The 22,279-nt window shown below is 43.5% G+C and overlaps 1 protein-coding gene across 1 annotated transcript in view; it reads right to left on the bottom strand.

Moving 5' to 3' along the window:
• RHBDL1 (rhomboid like 1) overlaps nt 1-22,279 on the bottom strand; it is an 81,893-nt gene that overhangs the window by 50,547 nt on the left and 9,067 nt on the right. Inside the window, exons 3-4 of the mRNA XM_033914800.1 lie at nt 11,846-12,070; nt 10,366-10,514 (exon numbers count right to left, since the gene is read on the bottom strand). Of these exons, the coding sequence (XP_033770691.1) occupies nt 10,366-10,514; nt 11,846-12,070 (374 nt within the window). The remainder of the gene's footprint in view (nt 1-10,365; nt 10,515-11,845; nt 12,071-22,279) is intronic.

Raw genomic sequence — 22,279 nt, 5'->3', positions numbered from 1 at the left:
ACCTGGGCTAGAGACTTTCCTATCTATAGACGCATTTGGTCACTGACCTACCAAGCCTGCTTAACCACCGATTCAAATTGGGGTAATGCAGTAGATGCATTGGCAATATAGCCTCTCCCATTCTCCCCTCCCATTTTTCTTTCTTCCCTGTCCTATTCATTATCGCAGTTCTTCTTTCATGTCTCCATTATTTATATTTTAGATATTGTATACCACTCTGAATGGCCTCTTGGTGCAATATATCAAATCTGAATAAACTTGAACCTTAACCTGAAGCTCCGAGTATCAAGCTGTGGTGGTCTTTCCATGACACATCTGATGAAGTCCAAAGTACAACAGTGAACCATGGGACACCTAGCTAAGAAATACCGTGTTATCTAGAGCAGTGATTCCCAACCCTGTCCTGGAGGAACACCAGGCCAATCGGGTTTTCAGGCTAGCCCTAATGAATATGCATGAGAGAGATTTGCATATGATGGAAGTGATATGCATGCAAATTTGCTTCATGCATATTCATTAGGGCTAGCCTGAAAACCCAATTGGCCTGGTGTTCCTCCAGGACAGGGTTGGGAATCACTGATCTAGAAGACCATTGAGACATCCCAAGAGCTGAAGGAGATATGACTCATATAGGAACAGATTAGGGAATGACATGGGGACTAATTTTTCTCTGTCCCCACAGGAACTTATTTTCCCATCCCTGCAAATTCTTTTCCTGTCCCTGCCCCATTCCCACAAGCTCCGTCCTCATCTACATAAGCCTCAAACACTTCAAAATCATGTTTGAGGCTTGTACAGTTAAGGCAGAACTTACAGGAATGGGGCAGGGACAGCAACATGGGGGCAGGACAGGGGTATTGAGTTCCTGCGGGGACAGGGAAAAATTTGTCCCCGTGTCATTCTCTAGAACAGATTACATATATACAACTACTTAATTACATCATCAGTACCTAACATTTAGAAGGTGTTAGCGTATTACATTAAACAACTACAAGGTTGGTGAGGAGAAGATAATAATAGAGTGTAGTGGCTTTCTTTTGCACCATGTGATCTTCTGGGATGAGATATATATATATATATTTTTTTTTTGGATTGTGGTGGCCAGTTGGAATGGGAAGGGTAGGGGGGTTGGGGTGGGTGGGTTGCTACTGCTATTGCTAGTGTACTGTGGTGGTCAGGGGGTATGTAACTTGGTTATGTTTGGTTGTGGTTCGGGAATTATCAGAACACAGATCTCCAAGCCTTTGTGTTGTGGTAGGGTTGCAGGTACTGGGTTGCCTGTTCTGGAAGAGCGGTAGTTGGGTAAGGGCGGGGGTGGGGGGTGGAGGGGGATATTGTTCTTTGCTGTATTTTGTTCTTTGCATGTATTTCTGTTTATTGGAATTTTCTAAAAATATTTTCTAAAAATACTCAATAAAAAACTATTGAACGGAAAATTTAATAAACTGTTTCAACACTAAACAACTACAGACAATGTCATCAAACTTCTGAAAAAAAAACCAAAAAAAAAAAACCCCAACAACGAAATAAGTGGCATCCAGAGCTTAGATAAAGAAGCAGAAAATATGCAAAATAACTGAAATACTCTAGATCAGGAGAAACTATGGTGAGAAACACAGAATTCTTTCAATAGCTGCACATAGAGAAAGACTTGACATGGGAATAGCTTAAAAAAAAGCAAACATAAACTTAAACCATGAAGAATTAATAACCGCTGCACAGGACACTGGATTAGGCACAACCTGGTTTACAGCCAGAATAGAGCAAATTGAGGGGGAAAATCCCTCCAAATAAATGTAGATTCTGCTTCACAGAACCACGGCTGATCTCGAAAAGACACAGTAAGGTAGCAATGATTCATCCGCTGGAAAACGCAAACATATCATCACTGTACTAGAAAAACATTAGGATCATAACCCTGACACAACAGCACAGGATGAAGAAATTGTGTTCCCATACCAACAGATAACATTTTCAGTGTCAGAAACCAGATATGGTGGTAAACAGAAAAAACATTAGAATATCTTTGCTAATAGAAGTATTGGTAATATGAGTGGAGAGACAGAAGATCATAAGAATATAAGAGTTGCCATACTGGGACAGACCGAAGGTCCATCGAGTCCAGTATCCTTTTTCCATCAGTGGCCAATCCAGGTCACAAGTACCTGGCAAGATCCAAAAAGAAAAAAAACCCCAACAGATTTTATGTTGTTTATGCTAGAAACAAGCAGTGGATTTTTATGGACTTTTAGGAAATTATCCAAACATTTTTTAAACCCTGCTAAGTTAATTGCTTTCACCAAATTTTCTGGCAACAAATTGTAGAGTTTAATTACAAGTTGAGTGAAGAAATATTTTCTCTAGTTTGTTTTAAATTTACTACTTAGTGGCTTTATCGCATGTCCCCTAGTTCTAGTATTTTTGGAAAGAGTAAACAGGCAATTCACATTCACTCAGTATTTTAGAGGCCTCTATTACACTCGTATCTCCCCTGAGCTCTCTCTTCTCCAAGCTGAAGAGCCCTAGCCATTTTAGCCTTTCCTCATAGGGAATAAGTCGTCCCATCCTCTTCATCATTTCGTCACCCTTCTCTGTACTTTTCTAATTCCGCTGTACTTTTTTTGAGATGTGACCAGAATTACATACAGTATCCGAGGTGTGGTCACACCACAGAGCCATACAAAAGCATTCTCATTTTCCATTCCTTTTCTGATAATTCTTAACATCTGATTTGCTTTCTAAGCCGCTGCTACACACTGAGCAAAGGGTTTCAACTGTAATCAGCAATGGCACCTAGATCCCTGTCCAGGGCAGTGCATCCTAATGTGGAACCTTGCATCACATAGCTATAGTTTTGATGCCCAGTCTCCCAGTCTTGCAAGGCCCTCTTGCAATTTTTCACAATCCTCTTGCAATTTAACAACTTTGTGACAAAACAAATTTAATTACCTCGCTAGTTATTCCCATCTCTAGATCATCAAGTACCAGGACATGCAAAGATCAGATCTAGTTGTCTGAGATTAAAAAGGACTTCCAAGACCACCCCAATCTGTACATATTATACCCAGAAGAAAGTGCTGTGGCACAGTGCAAAGAACATTGGCAGGGAGGACTAGAAGCGCCAAGGGTACAACCACATCCAGCATTCCAGTCACCATGGGGACCCTGGAGGAGATCATGGACGGCGAACGAAGGGAGGAGGACTCAGGGCGGTGGACAGAGGTCTCCGTGCAGACCGAATCCATCCCCCGACACTACACTACAGTCTCCACGCAGACAGAGGAGGCTGCTCAGCCGGATGGAGCCCTCATGCAAGAACTGCGGAGCCTCAGGGAGGAGGTGGTTCGCCTGAGAAGCATCCGAGAGGATGAGGCCTACATCGACGGAGCCGTTCAGGAGTTGTCCCAAATTACAGAGCAGACCCACGACAAGTCCATCCTTGAGACACCCAAATCATCAGTTTGAAGCCAACATTTGGGTTACAGGAAAGGGCTGGCGGCAATGACACCTGGCAGTTGGTGACCTCTTCCACAGGTAAACATAGAAGATCCCCCCTCCTTTTTTCAATCTCTTCATCCTCTTCTTTTTCTCCCCAACAGGCCGACCCTACATCAACCCCTCATCTCGTCCTGAAGAATAGATTCCAGATTCTTCAGGAAGAAGCTGCCGACAAGGTACAGGAGCAGGCCCAGCACGAAGAACTCGAAGAACAGGCCCAACACGCAACCCCATCTGCTGACCGACTTCCTCCTCCTCCACAACGGAAGAAGCGCAGAGTTATAGTCATCGGGGACTCCATGCTGAGGGGCACCGAGGGACCAATCTGCAGACCGGATGCACAATCAAGAGAGGTTTGCTGTCTGCCTGGTGCCAAAATACGGGACATCACCACCAGCCTAGGGAAATTACTTACACCTCATGACCATTTTCCTATGCTTCTTATCCATATAGGTACGAATGACACTGCCAGGAACACCCCAGAAACCATCGCCAGAGACTTCGGAGCCTTGGGTGAGAGGCTGAAGCAGACAAGTGCGCAGGTAGTCTTCTCATCAATCCTACCAGTTAGAGGCAAGGGAAGAGCCAGAGATGAATGCATCCTGAGAACGAACGAATGGCTACGAGGATGGTGTCGAGATATGAACTTCGGATTCCTGGATCATAGAGAGGCGCTGCAAGGACTACAGGGACCAGACGGACTCCATTTAACCAGCAGAGGTAAGAACGTCTTCGGACACCGACTAGCCCGCCTACTTCGCAGGGCTTTAAACTAGGTAAGTTGGGGGAGGGGACCTACTCATATACTGGGGTGGAAAGGAACTATCCTGATGGGACGAGTCAACACTCAGATTCCGAGGTAAGGACCCAATATGCAAACAGTTCTCTTGGAGCCACACAGACTCGGTCAGGAATAGCCTTACAGGGACTCAGCAAACACAAAGTGTGGAGGGCCATGTATGTTAATGCACACAGTTTAGGCAATAAAATTCTAGAACTAGAAACTGAAATAAGGGATGCCAACCTGGACGTGGTGGCAATATCCGAGACTTGGTTCACTGACGCACATGGGTGGGATATGGCTATACCGGGGTACAATCTACTTCGTCAGGACAGAGAGGGCAGGTTAGGTGGAGGGGTAGCACTATACATTAAGGAAGACATCAAAACTACCAGGATCACTGATGTTAAGTATACCGGGGAGTCCCTCTGGGTTAACCTGGCACGAGGTAGTAAAAAATGCCTGTATCTTGGTGTGGTATACAGACCTCCAAGACAACCGGAAAACATGGACGCAGAACTAATTGAAGACATAGAGAATATAACTCTACGGGGTGACACTGTGCTGCTAGGGGACTTCAATATGCCTGACGCAGACTGGAACACATTATCAGCAGCAACCAGCAGCAGCAGGAGGCTTCTGAACTCCATAAAAGGAGTACATCTCAGACAGATGGTAACGGAGCCCACTAGGGCCCAGACGATCCTGGACCTGGTGCTCACAAACGGGGAAAGCATCTCAGAGGTCTCGGTGGGAGATACGCTAGCCTCCAGCGACCATAACATGGTATGGTTCAACATTGGGAAAGGATCCCCTAAATCAATCACAAAAACAAAGGTGCTCAACTTTCGGGGCGCCGACTTCGCACGTATGGGAGATCATGTTCATCAGACGCTACAGGACCAAGAAGAGACCGGCAATGTGGAAACTATGTGGTCGTACCTGAAATCATCCATACACGAAGCAACTAATCGCTACATAAAATCAGAAGATAAACGGCAAAGAAACAACAAACCCCAATGGTTCACTGAAGAGATCTCACTCCTCATTAAGGAGAAGAAAAAAGCATTTCTTTCCTACAAACGCACCCAGAGAAGAGAAACTAAAGTAGAATATAAAACCAGATCGGCAGCGGTCAAAACAGCAGTTAGGGAGGCCAAACGTCGAGTGGAGGAAACTCTGGCAAAAAACATTAAAAAAGGGGACAAAGCCTTCTTTAGGTATATCAGCGATAGGAAAAGGAACACAGACGGTATAGTACGCCTTAGACAACCGGACGGAAACTACGCGGTGGCGGATTCAGAAAAAGCAGAACTACTAAATGAATATTTCTGCTCGGTCTTCACCTGCGAAGCACCGGGACACGGACCACAGTTGATGATAATACAAGACGTAGATGACCCGTTTCAGAACGTTGAGTTCACTCCTGGGGACGTCTACAACGAACTGGCAAGGCTAAAGGTAAACAAGGCCATGGGACCGGACAATTTACACCCAAGAGTGCTCAGAGAATTGAGAGATGTCCTGGCAGAACCGTTGGCGGTGCTCTTCAATCTCTCATTAAGTACGGGGAAAGTTCCGTTGGACTGGAAAACAGCCAATGTCGTTCCTCTACATAAAAAGGGTTGCAAGGCTGAGGCTGCGAACTATAGACCGGTAAGCCTCACCTCAATAGTGTGCAAACTCATGGAAACACTAATTAAGTATAAATTAGATACGATCCTGAACGAGGGAAATCTCCGGGATCCCAGCCAACATGGATTCACCAAGGGTAGGTCATGCCAGTCCAATCTAATAAGCTTCTTTGACTGGGTAACAAGAAGACTAGACTCAGGAGAGTCCTTGGACGTCGTGTACCTGGACTTCAGCAAAGCGTTTGACAGCGTCCCACACCGCAGGCTGCTGAACAAGATGAATTCTATGGGATTAGGACAGACTCTAACTGCATGGGTTAAGGATTGGCTTAGTGGCAGACTTCAGAGGGTGGTGGTCAACGGTACCCTTTCTAAAATGTCAGAGGTGACCAGCGGAGTACCACAGGGTTCGGTCCTGGGCCCACTCCTCTTCAACATATTCATTAGGGATCTGACTCAAGGGCTCCAAGGCAAGGTAACCTTATTCGCTGATGACGCCAAACTATGCAATGTAGTAAACGGCTATAATCTTCAGGATGCTATGGAGCAAGACCTGCGTACTTTAGAAAGTTGGTCCTTGATCTGGCAGCTGGGCTTCAACGCCAAGAAATGTAAGGTCATGCATCTCGGAAATGGAAATCCTTGCAGAACTTACACCCTGAATGGAGAAACTTTAGCAAGGACTACGGCAGAACGAGACTTAGGAGTAATCATCAGTGCTGACATGAAAGCAGCCACTCAAGTGGAGAAGGCTTCATCTAAAGCACGGCAAATGATAGGCTGTATCAAGAGAAGCTTCGTCAACAGGAAACCTGAAGTCATGATGCCACTGTACAGAGCCATGGTGAGACCGCATCTGGAATACTGTGTTCAATTCTGGAGGCCACATTACCGTAAGGAGGTGCTCAGAGTTGAATCGGTTCAGCGGATGGCCACCAGGATGGTCTCGGGGCTAAAGGGTCTCCCGTACGAAGAAAGACTGAGCAAATTGCAGCTCTACACTCTCGAGGAGCGTAGGGAGAGGGGAGACATGATTGAGACATTTAAGTACATCACGGGACGGGTAGAGGTGGAAGATGATATCTTTCTTCTCAGGGGACCCTCGACCACAAGAGGACATCCGCTCAAGCTCAGGGGAGGGAAGTTTCGTGGAGACACCAGGAAATACTTCTTCACGGAGAGAGTGATTGAGCATTGGAACGAGCTTCCAGTGCAGGTGGTCGAGGCACGCAGCATCTCAGACTTCAAGAACAAATGGGATACCTATGTGGGATCCCTACGAGGTCATGCCAAGGGATAGGGTCACTCGGACTGAATGAGCGGGTCAGTAGAGTGACAGTATAATTACAAGGGATAGGGTCACTAGGACTGAATGAGCGGGTCAGTAGAGTGACAGTATAATTACAATTATTCTTTAGGGGGTCAGTAGATTTAAGAGGGTGGGTAAATAGTGTGGGCAGACTTGATGGGCTACGGCCCTTATCTGCCGTCATCTTTCTATGTTTCTATGTTTCTAATGATGGCAGATTAAGACCAGCAAGGCCCGTTCAATCTGCTCAGAAAGGAAGTTAGGGCTCTACCTGCAAATTTGTGTGGGTTATGATTATAACATCCAGTGTAGTACACGCCTGACCGCCTACACCTCTTTTTTTGTTTTTTTTTACAGTACTAAGTTATTTTACGTTTTACTGTGTGGTAATGTTCTATACTTTTATTCTATCCTCATGCCATATAGGGAACCTCTGTGTTTATCTTATGCCTCTTTGAATTCTGTCACTGTTTTCAATCCCACCACCCTCTCCATAAAAAAGCATTTCCCAAGTCGCTTTTTAACTTTCCCACCTTGCAATTTCATTAGATGTCCCTCTGGTTTAAGGAAATGACATACCACTTTTCTGTGGTTACAAATCAAAGCGGTTTAGCTATTTTATACTTGGGGCAACAGAGGATTAAGTGACTTGCCCAAAGTTATAAAGAGCTGCAGTGGGAATTGAACCCAGGTCACAAGGTTCTCAGGCTGCTGTGCTAACCGCTAGGGTAGTCCTCCACTCCAAGTTCTGTAGGTCTACTCTGTAACCTCTCTTTTTAAGAAAAAGGTTGCTTTGCTCCTTACTCTCTTTCAAGAATTTAAATGCCTTAATCTCCTTTGTCTTCCTCTCCCCCAGGGTATACATCAAGTTTCAAGTTTTATTTATATTTGATTAATCGCTTAATTAAAATTATTTCTAAGCGAATTACAATGTATAAAAGTAACATATGATTAAACATAATACTAAAATAGGAAATAACATATAAGATATTATAAAACTAACAATTTATACAATAAATATAATTAAAAAAAAAAATTGAAGAATTTACATAACAAATATATAATGAGCTAATAAATTTATACAATAATGCAAAAGATATCAACATATGAAAAAAAAAAGATTTAGGAAAAGAAGCATGGAAAAGAAGAAAAAAGAGAACGAGGGAGAGCTCAGAAGTAATTTATACGTTAAAGGCATCCTTGAATAAAAAGCATTTTAAATTCTTTTTAAAATCGCTTAAGTTATTTTCATCTCTTAACTGTAATGGTAATGAGTTCCAAAGTTGTGGCGCTGATACAGAGAACATATCTTGTCGGCGGGTTCCAATAACTTTTAAGGAGGGAATCGTTAAAAGTTTATGGTTGTTTTATCGTAGAGAACGTGAGGTACTATATGGAATAAGTACTTTATTTATAAATTGGGGTTCATTAGTGTCAAGAGTTTTGAATGTTAATAATAAGATTTTATAAGTAATCCGATGATTAATGGGAAGCCAATGAGATTTAATCAGAAAGGGAGTGACATGATCATATTTTTTGCCTTTATAAATAAGCAGTGTTTTGTATAATTTGTAAGCGTTTCTTTTCTTTTTGTGTAATATTTAACAGTAGAGAATTGCAATAATCAAGTTTAGAAATGATTAAAGAGTGAAGTAGGATATTTAGAGATTTTGGTTCTAAAAACTTTGAGAGTGATCGAATTAAATGAAGTCTATAGAAGCATGATTTAACAGTATTATTTATATGATCATGGTAGGAAAGGTTATTGTCAATAGTGACACCAAGGATTTTTAAAGATGATACAATCTCAATAGACATATTGTCAAGAATGAAAGGAGCACACAGATTAATTCCTTGTTTCCACGTGAATAGTAAAGCCTTAGTCTTTTGTACATTTAGGGCTAACATGTGTGAGGTAAGCCATTGTTGGACTTTTTCTAGTTTTAAATTAATTTGTTGTAATTCTTCTTTATTTTCTGGATCTATTGGATGAATAATTTGTATGTCATCTGCATAGCTAAAAGTGGTAAATCCTATAGATTGACATAACGTTAGTAAAGGAGATAAGAAAATATTGAATAGTAATGGTGATAAGATGGATCCTTGTGGGATACCATAATTAAGAGTATAAGGTTTAGAATTAGAGTCTTCAAGTCTTCAAATTAGATTACATTACATTAGTGATTTCTATTCCGCCAATACCTTGCAGTTCAAGGCGGATTACAAATAAGTTTTCAGGAATTACATAAAAAGTTTATAGGAATAGCATAAGAGATGTCATAAGAGTTACATAAAAATTACCAAAGCTCTTCTCAAAACATTTTTCAGTGTAGTGTGCATACCATTTTGGACCACTATTAGTGAATTTGTGAGACTGGGATTATATGCAAGATACCCTAATTCAAGAGTAAAGTTGACCCTTATCATGCTATGAGAAAACAAACCCGCTTGGAAATCTTAAGCACAGTGGTGTCATGAGGGTAGGAGACACCTGGGGCGGTGGGAGGCCTCCCCATGCCCTTCTCTCCACCCCCCTGCTCTTTCTGTGCCCCCATGCCACACTCACACCCTCCTTTCCCCTATACCTTTTTATATCTTTGCCAGCATGAGCAGCTTCTCTGGCCTGCTGCTTGCACCAATATTGACTTTCCATCTGATGTCACTTTCTGGTCCTGCAACCAGGGAAGGGTGGGCACGAGCATGGCATGAGGGGGGTGGAGAGGTGCCGGCGCCCCCACCAAGATGGCGGTCAGGACGGTCCGCTCCCCCACCCCACCTTACTACGCCACTGGTTAAGCAGGAGACAACCTACGATGTTTTTTAGGTGGCCAAGAAAATGCCGACCTCCAACAGAGAAGATTCCTTGTGGTTTATGAGTGGGGAAGGGAAAAATAGAAAGTGAATGAATGATTCTACATGTGAGAATATCTTACCTAGGATAATTCAGCACACGTTGCATTGTTAATTGTGATCTTTCCATGGTTTTTGTAAACCCTTCCAGAAAATATGCATGTTCAGTATCTCCTGAGTTACATACTGTACCATGAATAGATCCCCCACCCTGCTTTGGGGAGTCCCTCTACCACATGGAGCAAGAGCAACATTCAGAAGTTTTCTTATTCTTTAGTAAGCTGCAGACTTACCCAACATGCATGAACATATAGGTGAGGAATCTCCAGGCACGAGCCCTGTGCCCAGGGTGGTAAACCAATGGACTCTTCATGTATTCAGAATGATATGTCTGCAGCACCCACTTATTCATTCTGGCTCCATAACAGAGAAACACGATAATCTATAGATAGAAATGGAATCAGAAATCAGCGGGAAAGAATCCTTAATAGCAAGAACAAGCCAGCACCAAACCAATAAGAAAGTCATTCTATAACAGGGGTGGGCAACCTCAGTCCTCGAGGTCCATAACCCAGTTGGAATTTTAGGATTTCCTCAATCAATATGCTTGAGATCTATTTGCATGCATTGCCTCCATTGTATGCAAATAGATCTCACGTATATTCATTGAGGAAATCCTGAAAATCTGACTAGTTGCAGCCCTTGAGGACCGTGGATTCCCACCCCTGTTTATGGCTGGTGGAAGAAGTCTAGCCCAATGTTCCCTCTAAGCTATGTGGGAGTCCTCCACCAATATTCTTGCCAGTTGTGGTGCTGTTTCAATATTACATTTTCAATAGTAAAGGACAGGCAAGCTCTGCAGGATTCCAGGGGACATGCCTGTCTCTAGCAACTGAAAACATAATATTGAAACATCATCCCCCACTGGTACCAATATGGTTGGAGGACTCCCACTCAGCTTAGAGCAGTGGTCTCAAACTCGGAAATAATTATAAACTATAAAGAGTTTTACCTCATGCAAAATTGTCATTTCTTTAATAAGACATTAACTATTTTTTCTGAGGCCCTCCAAGTACCTACAAATCCAAAATGTGGCCCTGCAAAGGGTTTGAGTTTGAGACCACTGGCTTAGAGGGAGCATTGGTCATGCCTAAAATATATGCACTTATTTGCTCTGATATGCTAGTATTTTATAAAGGAAAGTAGACACTTTCTTCTACAGAATAGGCTTCAAACAGGTGCCTCCAGTATTCCCTCTAAGCAGAGTGGGAGTCTTCCAACTGCTTTGCTGCCAGAAGGGAGTGGTGTTTCAATACTGTGTGTTCAATAGCTAGTGACAGGCCAGTTCCCTGGAATCCTGCAGAGCTTGCCTATCTCTCACTATTGAAAATGTGATATTGAAACAGCACCTCCCACTGGCAGGATGTAGGTAGAGGACTCCTGCTCAGCTTAGAGGGATCAGCAAGTACCTTCTTGGTGCCTAAAAATAGATACAGTACCTCTTCATAGAATAGCCTCTACTTGAGAGAGTTATGCAGAACAAAGGGAGATTTGAGGTAGCGCCCTCCCACTATGGAACAGTGGCAACTCTGGAACAGAGATAAATGATAGACCCTACTCAACATGAAATGGAAGTTCTGTGAAGAAACAGCTGAACTTTCAGCTTAAAATGCTTTTATGAAGATGCCCCAAACTATACAAGCATGCAAGAGCACATTTCCTTGATTAGCTATTTATCTGCAAGGTCATGGGACATGCCTGAAAAGGAGATACCTGGGTCAGAGTGACAGTAGCCATGAACAGTGGAGGAGGGCATGGGCGGTGCTGATAGAAGTACCAGCGTCGGTCCATTTCACAGGGCAGAATCTCATAGGCCACATATCGGACAAAGCGTTTATAGAAACCAAGGCCAGCCTCATCCAGTAAGACATCTTGTGGCAGTGTCCTTTGCCCATTGGCGATGGCTCGTTTAAAGCTGCTGGAACGTTTACTGTTAATCTGCAAAGAAAGACCGGTATTGGAGTGAGATGTGTCAATGCCATGATGTCTTCTCATAAGATCTTTGGCACCTTACTTTCACAGCAAAGAGGTGCTGTATACAATGATGAAGGAGTAAAGATCATGAAGATGTTTAGAGGTTTACAGCAGAGAATGACACGAGGACAAATTTTTCCCATCCCCACGGGAACTCATTTTTTCCGTCCCGTCAAGTTCTTTTCCTGTCCCTGCCCCATTCCTGAAAGCTTCGTCCTCATCTGCACAAGCCTCAAACACTTTAAAATCATAAGTGTCTGAGGCTTGTGTGGTTAAGGCAGAGATGACAGGAATGAGGCAGCGAAAGGGACAGTGACAAAACTCATGGTGATGGGATGGGAAAATTGAGTTCCTACGAGGACGGGACAAATTTGTACCCGTGTCATTCTAGTTTACAGCTCCTTCAGTCTCAGCATCCCTCAATAGGAGGAGCTACAGAGAGTGCTGTAATGGTGCTTTAGGGAACAGTAAGAGGCATTATATGGACAAGATTTTACAGCTTTAATATAAAGCACCATATACTCTCACATAGATAATAAAATTGCAGAGTTATATTCCCTATGATTTTGTGTCTTTTTCCCCAGATATTATCCTCTGACATTTAGCTGGCTACATCTAGGCTCTGCTATAGCAGCAAGCAGCTCCCAGATAGGCCCAGCTGAAACTAGAACAAGTGCTTGACACATTCTGAATTATAAGAACAATTATAGTTAATTAAACAAATATTTTTCCTTTTTGCAGGCATCCAGGATGTTCTCTTTCAGCAGTGAACAATCTCATATAGAAACATTTCAACTAACTCCAGACTCTTAGGTATACTTTAAGTCAGAGATGCCAAGTTACCCAGTTCCAGGCTGGAGATTTTAGGGTAGTCCTGGATTTCTGAACACCCCATCCTGGTGCATTATGAACTTACAGCACTGACTTCAATGGGCAGGATCAGTCACTTACAAATTTCGCACTGCCTTGTGATGTAAGTTCAAAACCAGGACTAGCCAAAAAAAACTCCATCCTGGAACTGAGTAACTCAGCATCTCTTGAGAACCAAGCACAACAGCAGATCCTGAATGCTAAGGGATGGGAACTTTAAAACACGGTTTGTGTCCCTGATGAACTGGAGTTGTTGGAGAGGTTTGCTCAATCCATATTTTCCAACCTAGATGACTTTTTGAATGCTACTAATTACAGAGATGTCAAATTACCCAGTTCTAGAATGGATCTTTTCTAATCTAATCTTCTATTTGTGCATCGCGCATACCTATGCAGGCTCAGGGCGACTTACAGACAGAAGAAGATAGAAAAAAGAGCAGAGCAGGGGAAGGGAAGGGAGGCAAAGGGGAGGAGTAAGGGAAAGTGATTAACTAGTAGGAAGGGTATAAAGAGAGATTCATTTAAAGTTCAGGGATCAAAGAGAAGGGTTTTCAGTTTCTTCCAGAATAAGGTGTAGCTAGGCTCTGTTCTGATTGTTTCTGCCAGGTAGTTCCAAGTTTTCACTCCCAGAACGGTTAACATGGAGTGAAAAATACACCTGTAATGAGATTTTTTTGAAGTTGGGAGATTTAGTTGTATCCTGTTCAGAGTTCTACGAGAGGCAGGCCATGCCATTGAGAAGAGCTGGATAAGAGGAGCTGCTGAATTTCCAAGTGATGAATGATGCTTGATATTTTGAATTTTATTCACGATGGGATGGGTAGTCAGTGCAATTGCTTGATGAAGATTGAGACTGAGTCATATTTTTTTAGGTTGAAAATTAGTGTTACCACTGTGTATTGAATAAGTTGCATTTTATGGACAAGAGTAGTGTTGATTCCCATGTAGGTGGAGTTACGGTAATCCAATTGTGGTAGAATCATCATCTGCACAATCAAGGCAAAATGGTCCAATGAAAGTATTGTCTCATGGTGATGAGGGACTTCTGGAGATGGGAAATTTGTGGTTCCATGTTAAGCGTGGAGTCTAGAATACAGCCTAGGATTTTGGAGGTTTTGTCTACTGTGAGGGTGTTGCCTGATTGAAGAGTAATGCTTGTCGGTGTCGTCTGCTGGGTAGTGTGGAAGTATAGAACTTTGGTTTTGGTGGCATTTAGCTTTAATTTGTTGATTGTTGCCCAATTTTGGATTCTTTCAATGTTGACTGAGATTTTGTTGGTAGTGTCTGATTGGTTGTAGGAATGAGGAGAATAATATCATCTACATAGGAAATTATGCTTTCGTCTTCGAGTTTGATGTTTCCAAGTGAACTCAATAGGTTAAATAGAATGGGGGAGAGCGGAGAGCCTTGAAGAACTTCATAGAAGGCCTTTCAGGGGTTAGAGATCTCCCTGTCCTTTTTAACAATGTATTATCTGTTCTGTAGAAAGTCGGTGAACCATTTTAGCACTGTACCTGTAATTCCAATCTCTGACAGTTTTGTTAGGAGTAGGTAGTGGTCCACTGGAATTGAAGGCTGCAGAAATGTCGAATTGAAGGAGTATTGCCTGACGGCCCGTACTAAGTAATTGTTTGGTTTTGGTGATTAGGGTGAGGATAAGAAGTTCCGTGCTGTATTGTTGTTGGAATCCGAACTGGGACGGATGAAGGCAAGAGTGTTGCTTGCTTACTTGGGTTTCAAGGAGTTTGGTAAAAATGGGAATGCCAGCAATGGGCCTATAGTTTGAGGCTGTGGAGAGATCTGCATTTGATGCTTTTGGTATAGGGGCAAGTGATATTTTTCCCATTTCTTCCAGTCATTTAAGGAGCTATTTAGGAGATCGGTGATCCAGCTGATGATTTGTTCAGGTGCGGCCGTGAGGAGATATGAGGGGCAGTTGTCCAGGGGGCTGCTGCGTGTGGACAGTTTGGATATTAGTTTTTTTGTTATCAAGTTTCAAGTTTATTAGGTCTTTATATACCGCCTATCAAGGTTATCTAAGCTGTTTTACAATCAGGTACTCAAGCATTTTCCCTATCTGTCCCAGCGGGCTCACAGTCTTTCTAACGTACCTGGGGCTATGGAGGACTGAGTGACTTGCCCAGGGTCACAAGGAGCAGCGCGGGGTTTGAACCCACAACCCCAGGTGCTGAGGCTGTAGCTCCAACCACTGCGCCACACACTCCTCCAGAGAGGTGGACAAGTTGGTGAATGAAGCCCAGATTCAGTCTGCTTTAATGGGTTCGATGGGGTAGTCAGAGGTATCAAAAGGGGGTGTTTCTGTGATGGTCATTTTGGCTACTTCCGATTGAACTGTTTTGATTTTATTGAAAAAGAAATCTGCTAGTCTTTCAGCTGTAATTTTGTTGCGGTAGCCTGCAGATTCTTGATTCGGGTGGGGTTATTAGCTGTCGCACCAGGAGGAATAATTTTTTATTGTCTAGAGCAGTGGCTCTCAACCCTGTCCTGGAGTACCACCAGCCAGATAGGTTTTCAGGATAGCCCTAATGAATATGCATATGGCAGATTTGCATGCCTGTCACTTTCATTATATGCAAATCTCTCATTAGGGTTATCCCAAAAACCCGACTGGCTGGTGGTCCTCCAGGACAGGGTTGGGAACCACTGGTCTATAGTTTTGGTTTCTAATTTGCTGGCATAGTAGTTTTTCTTTGCTTCTGATATGTTGAACTTGTATTTGTTTATTGCTGCTCTCCAATGTGTTCTGTGCTCCAGTGCTTTGCTCTTTCGCCATTTCCTTTCCAGTCTCCTGCCTAGTTGTTAAGAGAGTCCTCAATTTCTGATCACCCCATCCTGGTGCATTATGGGATCTGCAGTACTGATTTCAATGGGTATGATCAGGCACTACAAATCCCATACTGCTTTGGGATGTAAGTTCAACACCAGGACTGACCCAAAATGCCTAAACTGAAATAGGATAATTTGGCATCTCTGTTTTAATTGAGATGTCTCTTTAATATGCAGAGCTGCCAAATCACCCCTTCCAGGAGGGAAACATTTTGGTCGGTCCTGGTTTTAGACTTACATCCCAAAGAAGTGTAGTAGTTGTAATTGTAGTCCATGATTCTATCCATTGAAATCAATGCTGCGGGTCCCATAATGCACCCAGATGAGGCTGACAGAAATCCAGGCCTAGCCAAAAAGTCTCTCTCTCCTGGAATGGGTAACTTGGCAGCATTGAACACGGTGGAACCAAGAAAAAGACTGTGGGAAAGAGGAGATGAAGAGAAAGAAGTTACATTGATTTCTTTCTCACTTTGTTTCCCCATTTAAAACCTGTCAGGATGTGCTGGAAGCTGCCAAAGATGACCTGTTCTGCAAAACTGGACTTGGGTGGCAAGATCATATTACCTCTGCACCTTTTTCCTTGCACCTGTGGCAAAGAGAATTAAATGTAAGGTTTGTTGGATAATTTTCAAGGTTCTTAGAGATCCTTTGTTCGCTACTTCATGCTGTCTTAAGAAGTTACTAGTCTGGCATTATTCAGAGAGTACATTATATTCTGTATCTGCAAATTTATAAGTTGTGCCTTGTTTGGGCCATGCAAAATTAGCTGGTTTAAGATAAACGGTATTTTCCGTGGCAGGTCCTCCTCTTTGGAATTCGTTGCCCTCTGAGCCAAGAACACAGTGTGATATGTTTCAGTTTAGAAAACAGTTGAAAATGTGTTTTATGAAGCTTTTAATTAGGCGGTCATCTGAGAATGAAAATAAAGTTCTTTATTTTTGTTATAGCGTATGGCTGTGTTTTCTTCTAGTATTAAACCTAACGTAATATAACCCTGTGGTATTAGCTATAAATACAAGCAATAGGAGTAGAATACCACTCTATCAGACCCTACACCTCAGTATACTCAAACTATTATTATCTATTTTTTTATAATTTTTATAGATTTTTGTACTTATCCAACTAAATAGCCTCAGAAATGGAGCCTACGCATAGCGACACAGTCATCAACTGAGAAAATCTGCGTAGTATACATGCTCCTGCTCCAATCATTGGCCTCTAAATCTAATGTTATCAAACATCTTATATACTTGCTGAATTTACTAAAACTTAATAGAGTAACCCCACACTCTAAAGTGCTAAAGACTTAATGGCATTAAATTGGGTACTACATATCAAACTACTGTGTGTAAAGTCCAAATTTGAAAAACTCGACCAAGCAACTTATCTTGTTAGTTGAGTGTTCTTCATTGTCGAAGTTTAAGCAATAAAATTCTCAAAACATTCCGTTCACCAACGCGGCCAGCGTTTCGCGGGTATATTATACAACCGCTGCGTCAGGGCCATCGGAACATTCACACACACATCCTAACTGATTCTACTCCGCCGCCTCCTCCGACATAAAGTCTCTTTTTTTGCCGGCATGAGAAAATACTATTTGGCAGGAAATTTGCTCCTCACTCTTTGCCGCATTTATGCATTATTTGTGGCTAGTCTGGCGATGGTTTGGCCGAGCTGCACTCTCCATCCCGACGGAACGTCTTTCGGATGCACCAGTTTCCGACGGACATTTGTGCGTGTCGAACAGGAAATCACCGCTACGCGTAGTACTACTTGAGTAAATGTTTGAACTAAGAGAGCAGCTTACAATTTTGAAGCACTGGGCATTTGAAAATCGTTTTTTCTATTCTTTATTTCTATAGGAATAGCACAGCATGCCCTTTCTTAGACATGATGACACATCTCTGCTCACGCCTCCAGAAGATCAGGAAATCTAGGGCAGATAACATTTCAAAAACAATGCTGAGGACCATATTTATTGAGCGCTTTCTCCTGTCAGTTCCCCCTGGTTGATTGTTGCGATTTAGCAATAAATGAGCTGCTTTCATCCAAAATCACACAAAGGATTATAAAACACTTCAAAAGGTCCAAAAAAAGATCAGGAAATCAGAGATGGTATGGAGAGGCAGATTCTTGTGACTAGAGGATGCCAAAGATCCTCCAGCAGATTCATCTCTGAAATTAAGCTAGCAGATCTTTTAAACTCCTCAAAACATTTTTTTTTTTTTTTGCTTGTCTTGTTCTCACAGAACTAAACTATCAGAGGAAGAGAAAATAGAAGAAACATTCACTCTTTAAAGCTCCAGAATTTGATGTCCTAAAAGCAATTAGTGTAGCTGTGTTTAAAAAAAATGTTTAGACAAGTTCCTGAAGGAAAAGTTCATAAACTGTTATCAACCAGGTGAACTTGGCAAAAGCCATTGCTTATCCCTGGAGGTAAGCAGCAAAAGATTTATCTAGCTGCAGGGCTTCTGCCAGTTATGTGGAACCAGAATTGGCTACTGATGAATACAGTATACTGGGCTTGATGGACCCTTGGTCTGACCCAGTATGACAGTTCTTATATGACATAGTAACAAGCTGAATAAGGACTACAGGTGATAGGTTGGAAACGAGAAAATAGTGGTTTGAGAGCAACTAAACAGTGAACAATCAACTAATCTTGCATTTCCTGACAATATATGGAACGTTTCCACAGGTTAAATGTGTGTGTGTATGGGTGGTGGGGGCAGTACTCCTCAAATGTTGTGAGTGCAAATGCTGAGTTGGTTTCTCTCTCCTCACTTCAAGTACAAGTTCCTTATCCTATGCCAGAGTAAGCAGGCAAGCTACACATGAATAAGAAAAGAAAAAAAAAACCAGGAGTGACTCAGCCTGCCCCCAGACCTGGATCCACCTGGTAACACTTGAAATGATGAGCAAAGCAATGGTTCCCAAACCCAATGCTGGAGGCTGTTCTAGAGGCACTCCAGCCAGTCAGGTTTTCAGGATATCTGTAATGAATATTCATGAGTGCGCTTTCCATGCACTGCCTCTACTGCATAAAATCTCTCTGATGACTATTCATTGTGGATATCCTGAAAACCCAACTAGTTGGGTGTAACCCAAGAACTGGATTAAGAACCCCTGTTCTAATACTGCAGAAGACAATACGGGGGTAGCAATGCTCATCTAATGCAGTGTTTCTCAACTTGGTCCTGGAGTAACCCCTTGTCAATCAGGTTTTCAAGATATCCACAATGAATATGCATGAAAGACATTTGCATATCACAGAGGCAGTGTATGCAAATCACGATTATGCAAATTCAATTTGGATATCCTGAAATTCTGACTGGCAAAGGGTTACTCCAGGACCAAGTTGAGAAATACTGATCTAATGTAACAAAATTAACAGAGGCAAGTGACACCTTATAGACTAACCAATTTATTGAGGTATTAGCTTTTGAGAACCATCTGATAAAGTGGACTCTGGTTCTCAAAAGCAAATGACTAAATAAATTGCATAATCTATAAGGTGCCACCTGCCTCTGTAAATTTTGTCCCATCCCATTTTAATTTCCATGGAACACGCAAATGACTAAATAAATTGCATAATCTATAAGGTGCCACCTGCCTCTGTAAATTTTGTCCCATCCCATTTTAATTTCCATGGAACACAGAATATGATGGCAAAGACCCTGTAGCCTATCCATCCATACAGTCTACTATCCCTTCATCTATCTTAGAGATCCTATATGTTCATAATGAGACTGCCATTTACAATACGTATATCAATTTTGGTTGGCTTGGCAGTATTCTCTTGTTATAGAGTTGTGGTTTGGTGCTTACGAGCTTTCGTTCACCACTACTGGAGATTTTTATCACCTTTCACCTCACAAAAAGGTTATTGTAATGTAGGTACAGAAACCTCGCAATCCTTCCTCTCTCATGGGCTTCGAATCTAGCTAACATGCCTTAAATAGTATCCAAAAAGCCCCAAAAGCTATGAACACTGCTTCTATGGAATCCCTAACTCCAGCTAACCCAGACATCCTTGAATCAAACTATGGGCCTTCCACATGGTAGTGCACAGTACTTACCATCTAAAACATAAGGCCAGTCCTCATATGTCACTTTTAAGTAGCAAAAGCTATGCTGCCTTCAACTTTCATTTGGATTATTCTGTGCAATGCACACACACATATAGAGGGGCATAATAAAAAAAAAGTCTAAGTCCCCGTTTGGCCTAAGGCCTTAAACGTTGAAAGTAGAAGCAGGGAAAATGTCCATTAACAAAAAAAAGTCCAAAAGGAGGGTTTTTTTATATAATGGCCTGCCTCTACGTTCAGCTGTTTAAACGCCCAGACCACCACTACGTCTAAATTTATACCATATAATCAACCTAAAAAAAGCCTAAGCCCCAAACGTCCAAAACAAGAGCTTTTAGGCAAAGGAGGAGCCAGTCCTTCGCCTAAAAGCTGGATTCTATAACCGGTGTCTGTCAAAAACAACACCGGTTACAGAATCCACTCTCCCCCCCCCCCCCCCCGACGACATCAGGGCAAGAGGGAGCCCAAGCCTTCTTGCCCCGTGGCACCCCCGACCTCCCCGACGCTATCAGGGTAGGAGGGAGCCCAAGCCCTCCTGCCCAGCTATCCCCCAACCCCCCCGGACCGAATCCGTTGGGGCCAGGAGGGAGCCAAAGCCCTCCTGGCCCACCGATCTCCCCCCCTTCCCCCCACCACACGATCCGGCCAGGAGGGAGCCCAAGCCCTCCTTGCCCGTGACCCTCTCTAACCCCTACCCCCCACTAAAATACGGGGAGGGATCCCAGGCCCTCCTGTCCTCGATGCAACCCCCCCAATGACTGCCCCCCAAACCCCCGATCTGCCCTCCACCGACCCCCATGACCCCCCACCCCCACCCCCCTTCCTCATACCTCAAAAAATGTTGGCTGGATGGATGGGTGCCAAGCCCGCCCATCCGGCCAGCCAGCGCAGGAATGGGGCCGGATTGGCCTAGGCGGCTCAACCCCGCCCACAGGTGGGGCCTGAGGCGCCTGGGCCAACCAGAATAGGCCCAGGAGCCTTAAGCTCCTCCTGTGGGTATCTTTGATGGTGAAACCCCAGATCATATGATAAATTCAGAAGAACTATCACCTAACAAGAATTATAACTTGATCAGCAACCATTTGAGATTCTCAGAACCCAGAGGTATCAAATACAACACAATACATTCTATAACTTTTTAATATATGGTGACAAAATGGTAGAACTCTCTCCCAATATAACTAAAAACCTCTCCCTCCTATAAAAGCTCCCCTGTTGCTATGTCTTGATCCCTAATGTAAGATAGTAATTCCTGGATATGGCTAGTCTCTTCTTAACCTGTAAATTGCATTGAACCCCTCCTGGGGAATCTAATATAATAAAAGCCTAAGCGTGCATGCACACTCTTACCAGCGTGTTCCGTTTTCCGTGCACTGTAGGTCCCCGCAGGTAGGAGTGCGCATGTGCACTTACCACGCACATCTCTCTCTCCTGAGGTGGATGTCAGCCGTGGCAGCTGTCGGCGTCTGCATGCCACCACAGCTGTTGGCGGCTGAAGGCCGCCGTAGCTTGAGGCGGCTGTCGGCAGAGGGCAGACACGAGGTAAGGGGTGCTACTGGACAGGGGAAGAGACGGGGGAAAGAAGGGAGGTCTACTGCTGGATGGGGGAGCAGGAAAGAGGTGCTGATGGACAGGGGAAGAGACGGGGGGAAGAAAAAGGAAGGGAGGCCTACTGCTGGACAGGGGGAGCAGGAAAGAGGTGCTGTTGGACAGGGGGGAGATAAAAAAAGGGAGAAGGGCTGCTGCTGGATAAGGGAAGCAGTGAAGGGGTGGTGGTGGACACAGGGAAGGCAAAAGGAAGGGAGAATGGGTGGACAGCCGAGGAAAAAGAAAGACAGAAAGACAAAAAGCAGCTAAGGAGAGAGAGAGAGAAAGAAATAAAGACAGACACACACACATATATTCTAGCACCCGTTAATGTGCCGGCGGCTGCAGGCTGCGGCGGCTTGAGGCGGCTGTCGGTGGAGGGCAGACGCGAGGTAAGGGGTGCTGTTGAACAGGGGAAGAGGCAGGGGGGGAGAAAAAGAAAGGGATGCCTACTGCTGGACGGGGAGCAGGAAAGAGGTGCTGCTGGACAGGGGAAGAGATGGGGGGGAGAAAAAGGAAGGGAAGCCTACTGCTGGACAGGAAAGAGGTGCTGCTGGACAGGGAAGAGATTAAAAAAAGGGAGAAGGGCTGCTGCTTGATAAGGGGAGCAGTGAAGGGGTGGTGGTGGACACAGGGAAGGTAAAAGGAAGGGAGAATGGGTAGACAGCTGAGGAAAAAGAAAGACAGACAGAAATACAGAAAGCGGCTAAGGAGAGAGAGAGAAAGAAATAAAGACAGACAGACACACATATATATTCTAGCACCCGTTAATGTAACGGGC

This window comes from Geotrypetes seraphini, chromosome 11 (genome assembly GCF_902459505.1).
Source record: "Geotrypetes seraphini chromosome 11, aGeoSer1.1, whole genome shotgun sequence".
Lineage (NCBI taxonomy): Eukaryota > Metazoa > Chordata > Amphibia > Gymnophiona > Dermophiidae > Geotrypetes > Geotrypetes seraphini.
Note: the sequence above shows the minus strand (reverse complement) of the source record. Positions and strands in the feature narration are given on the sequence as shown.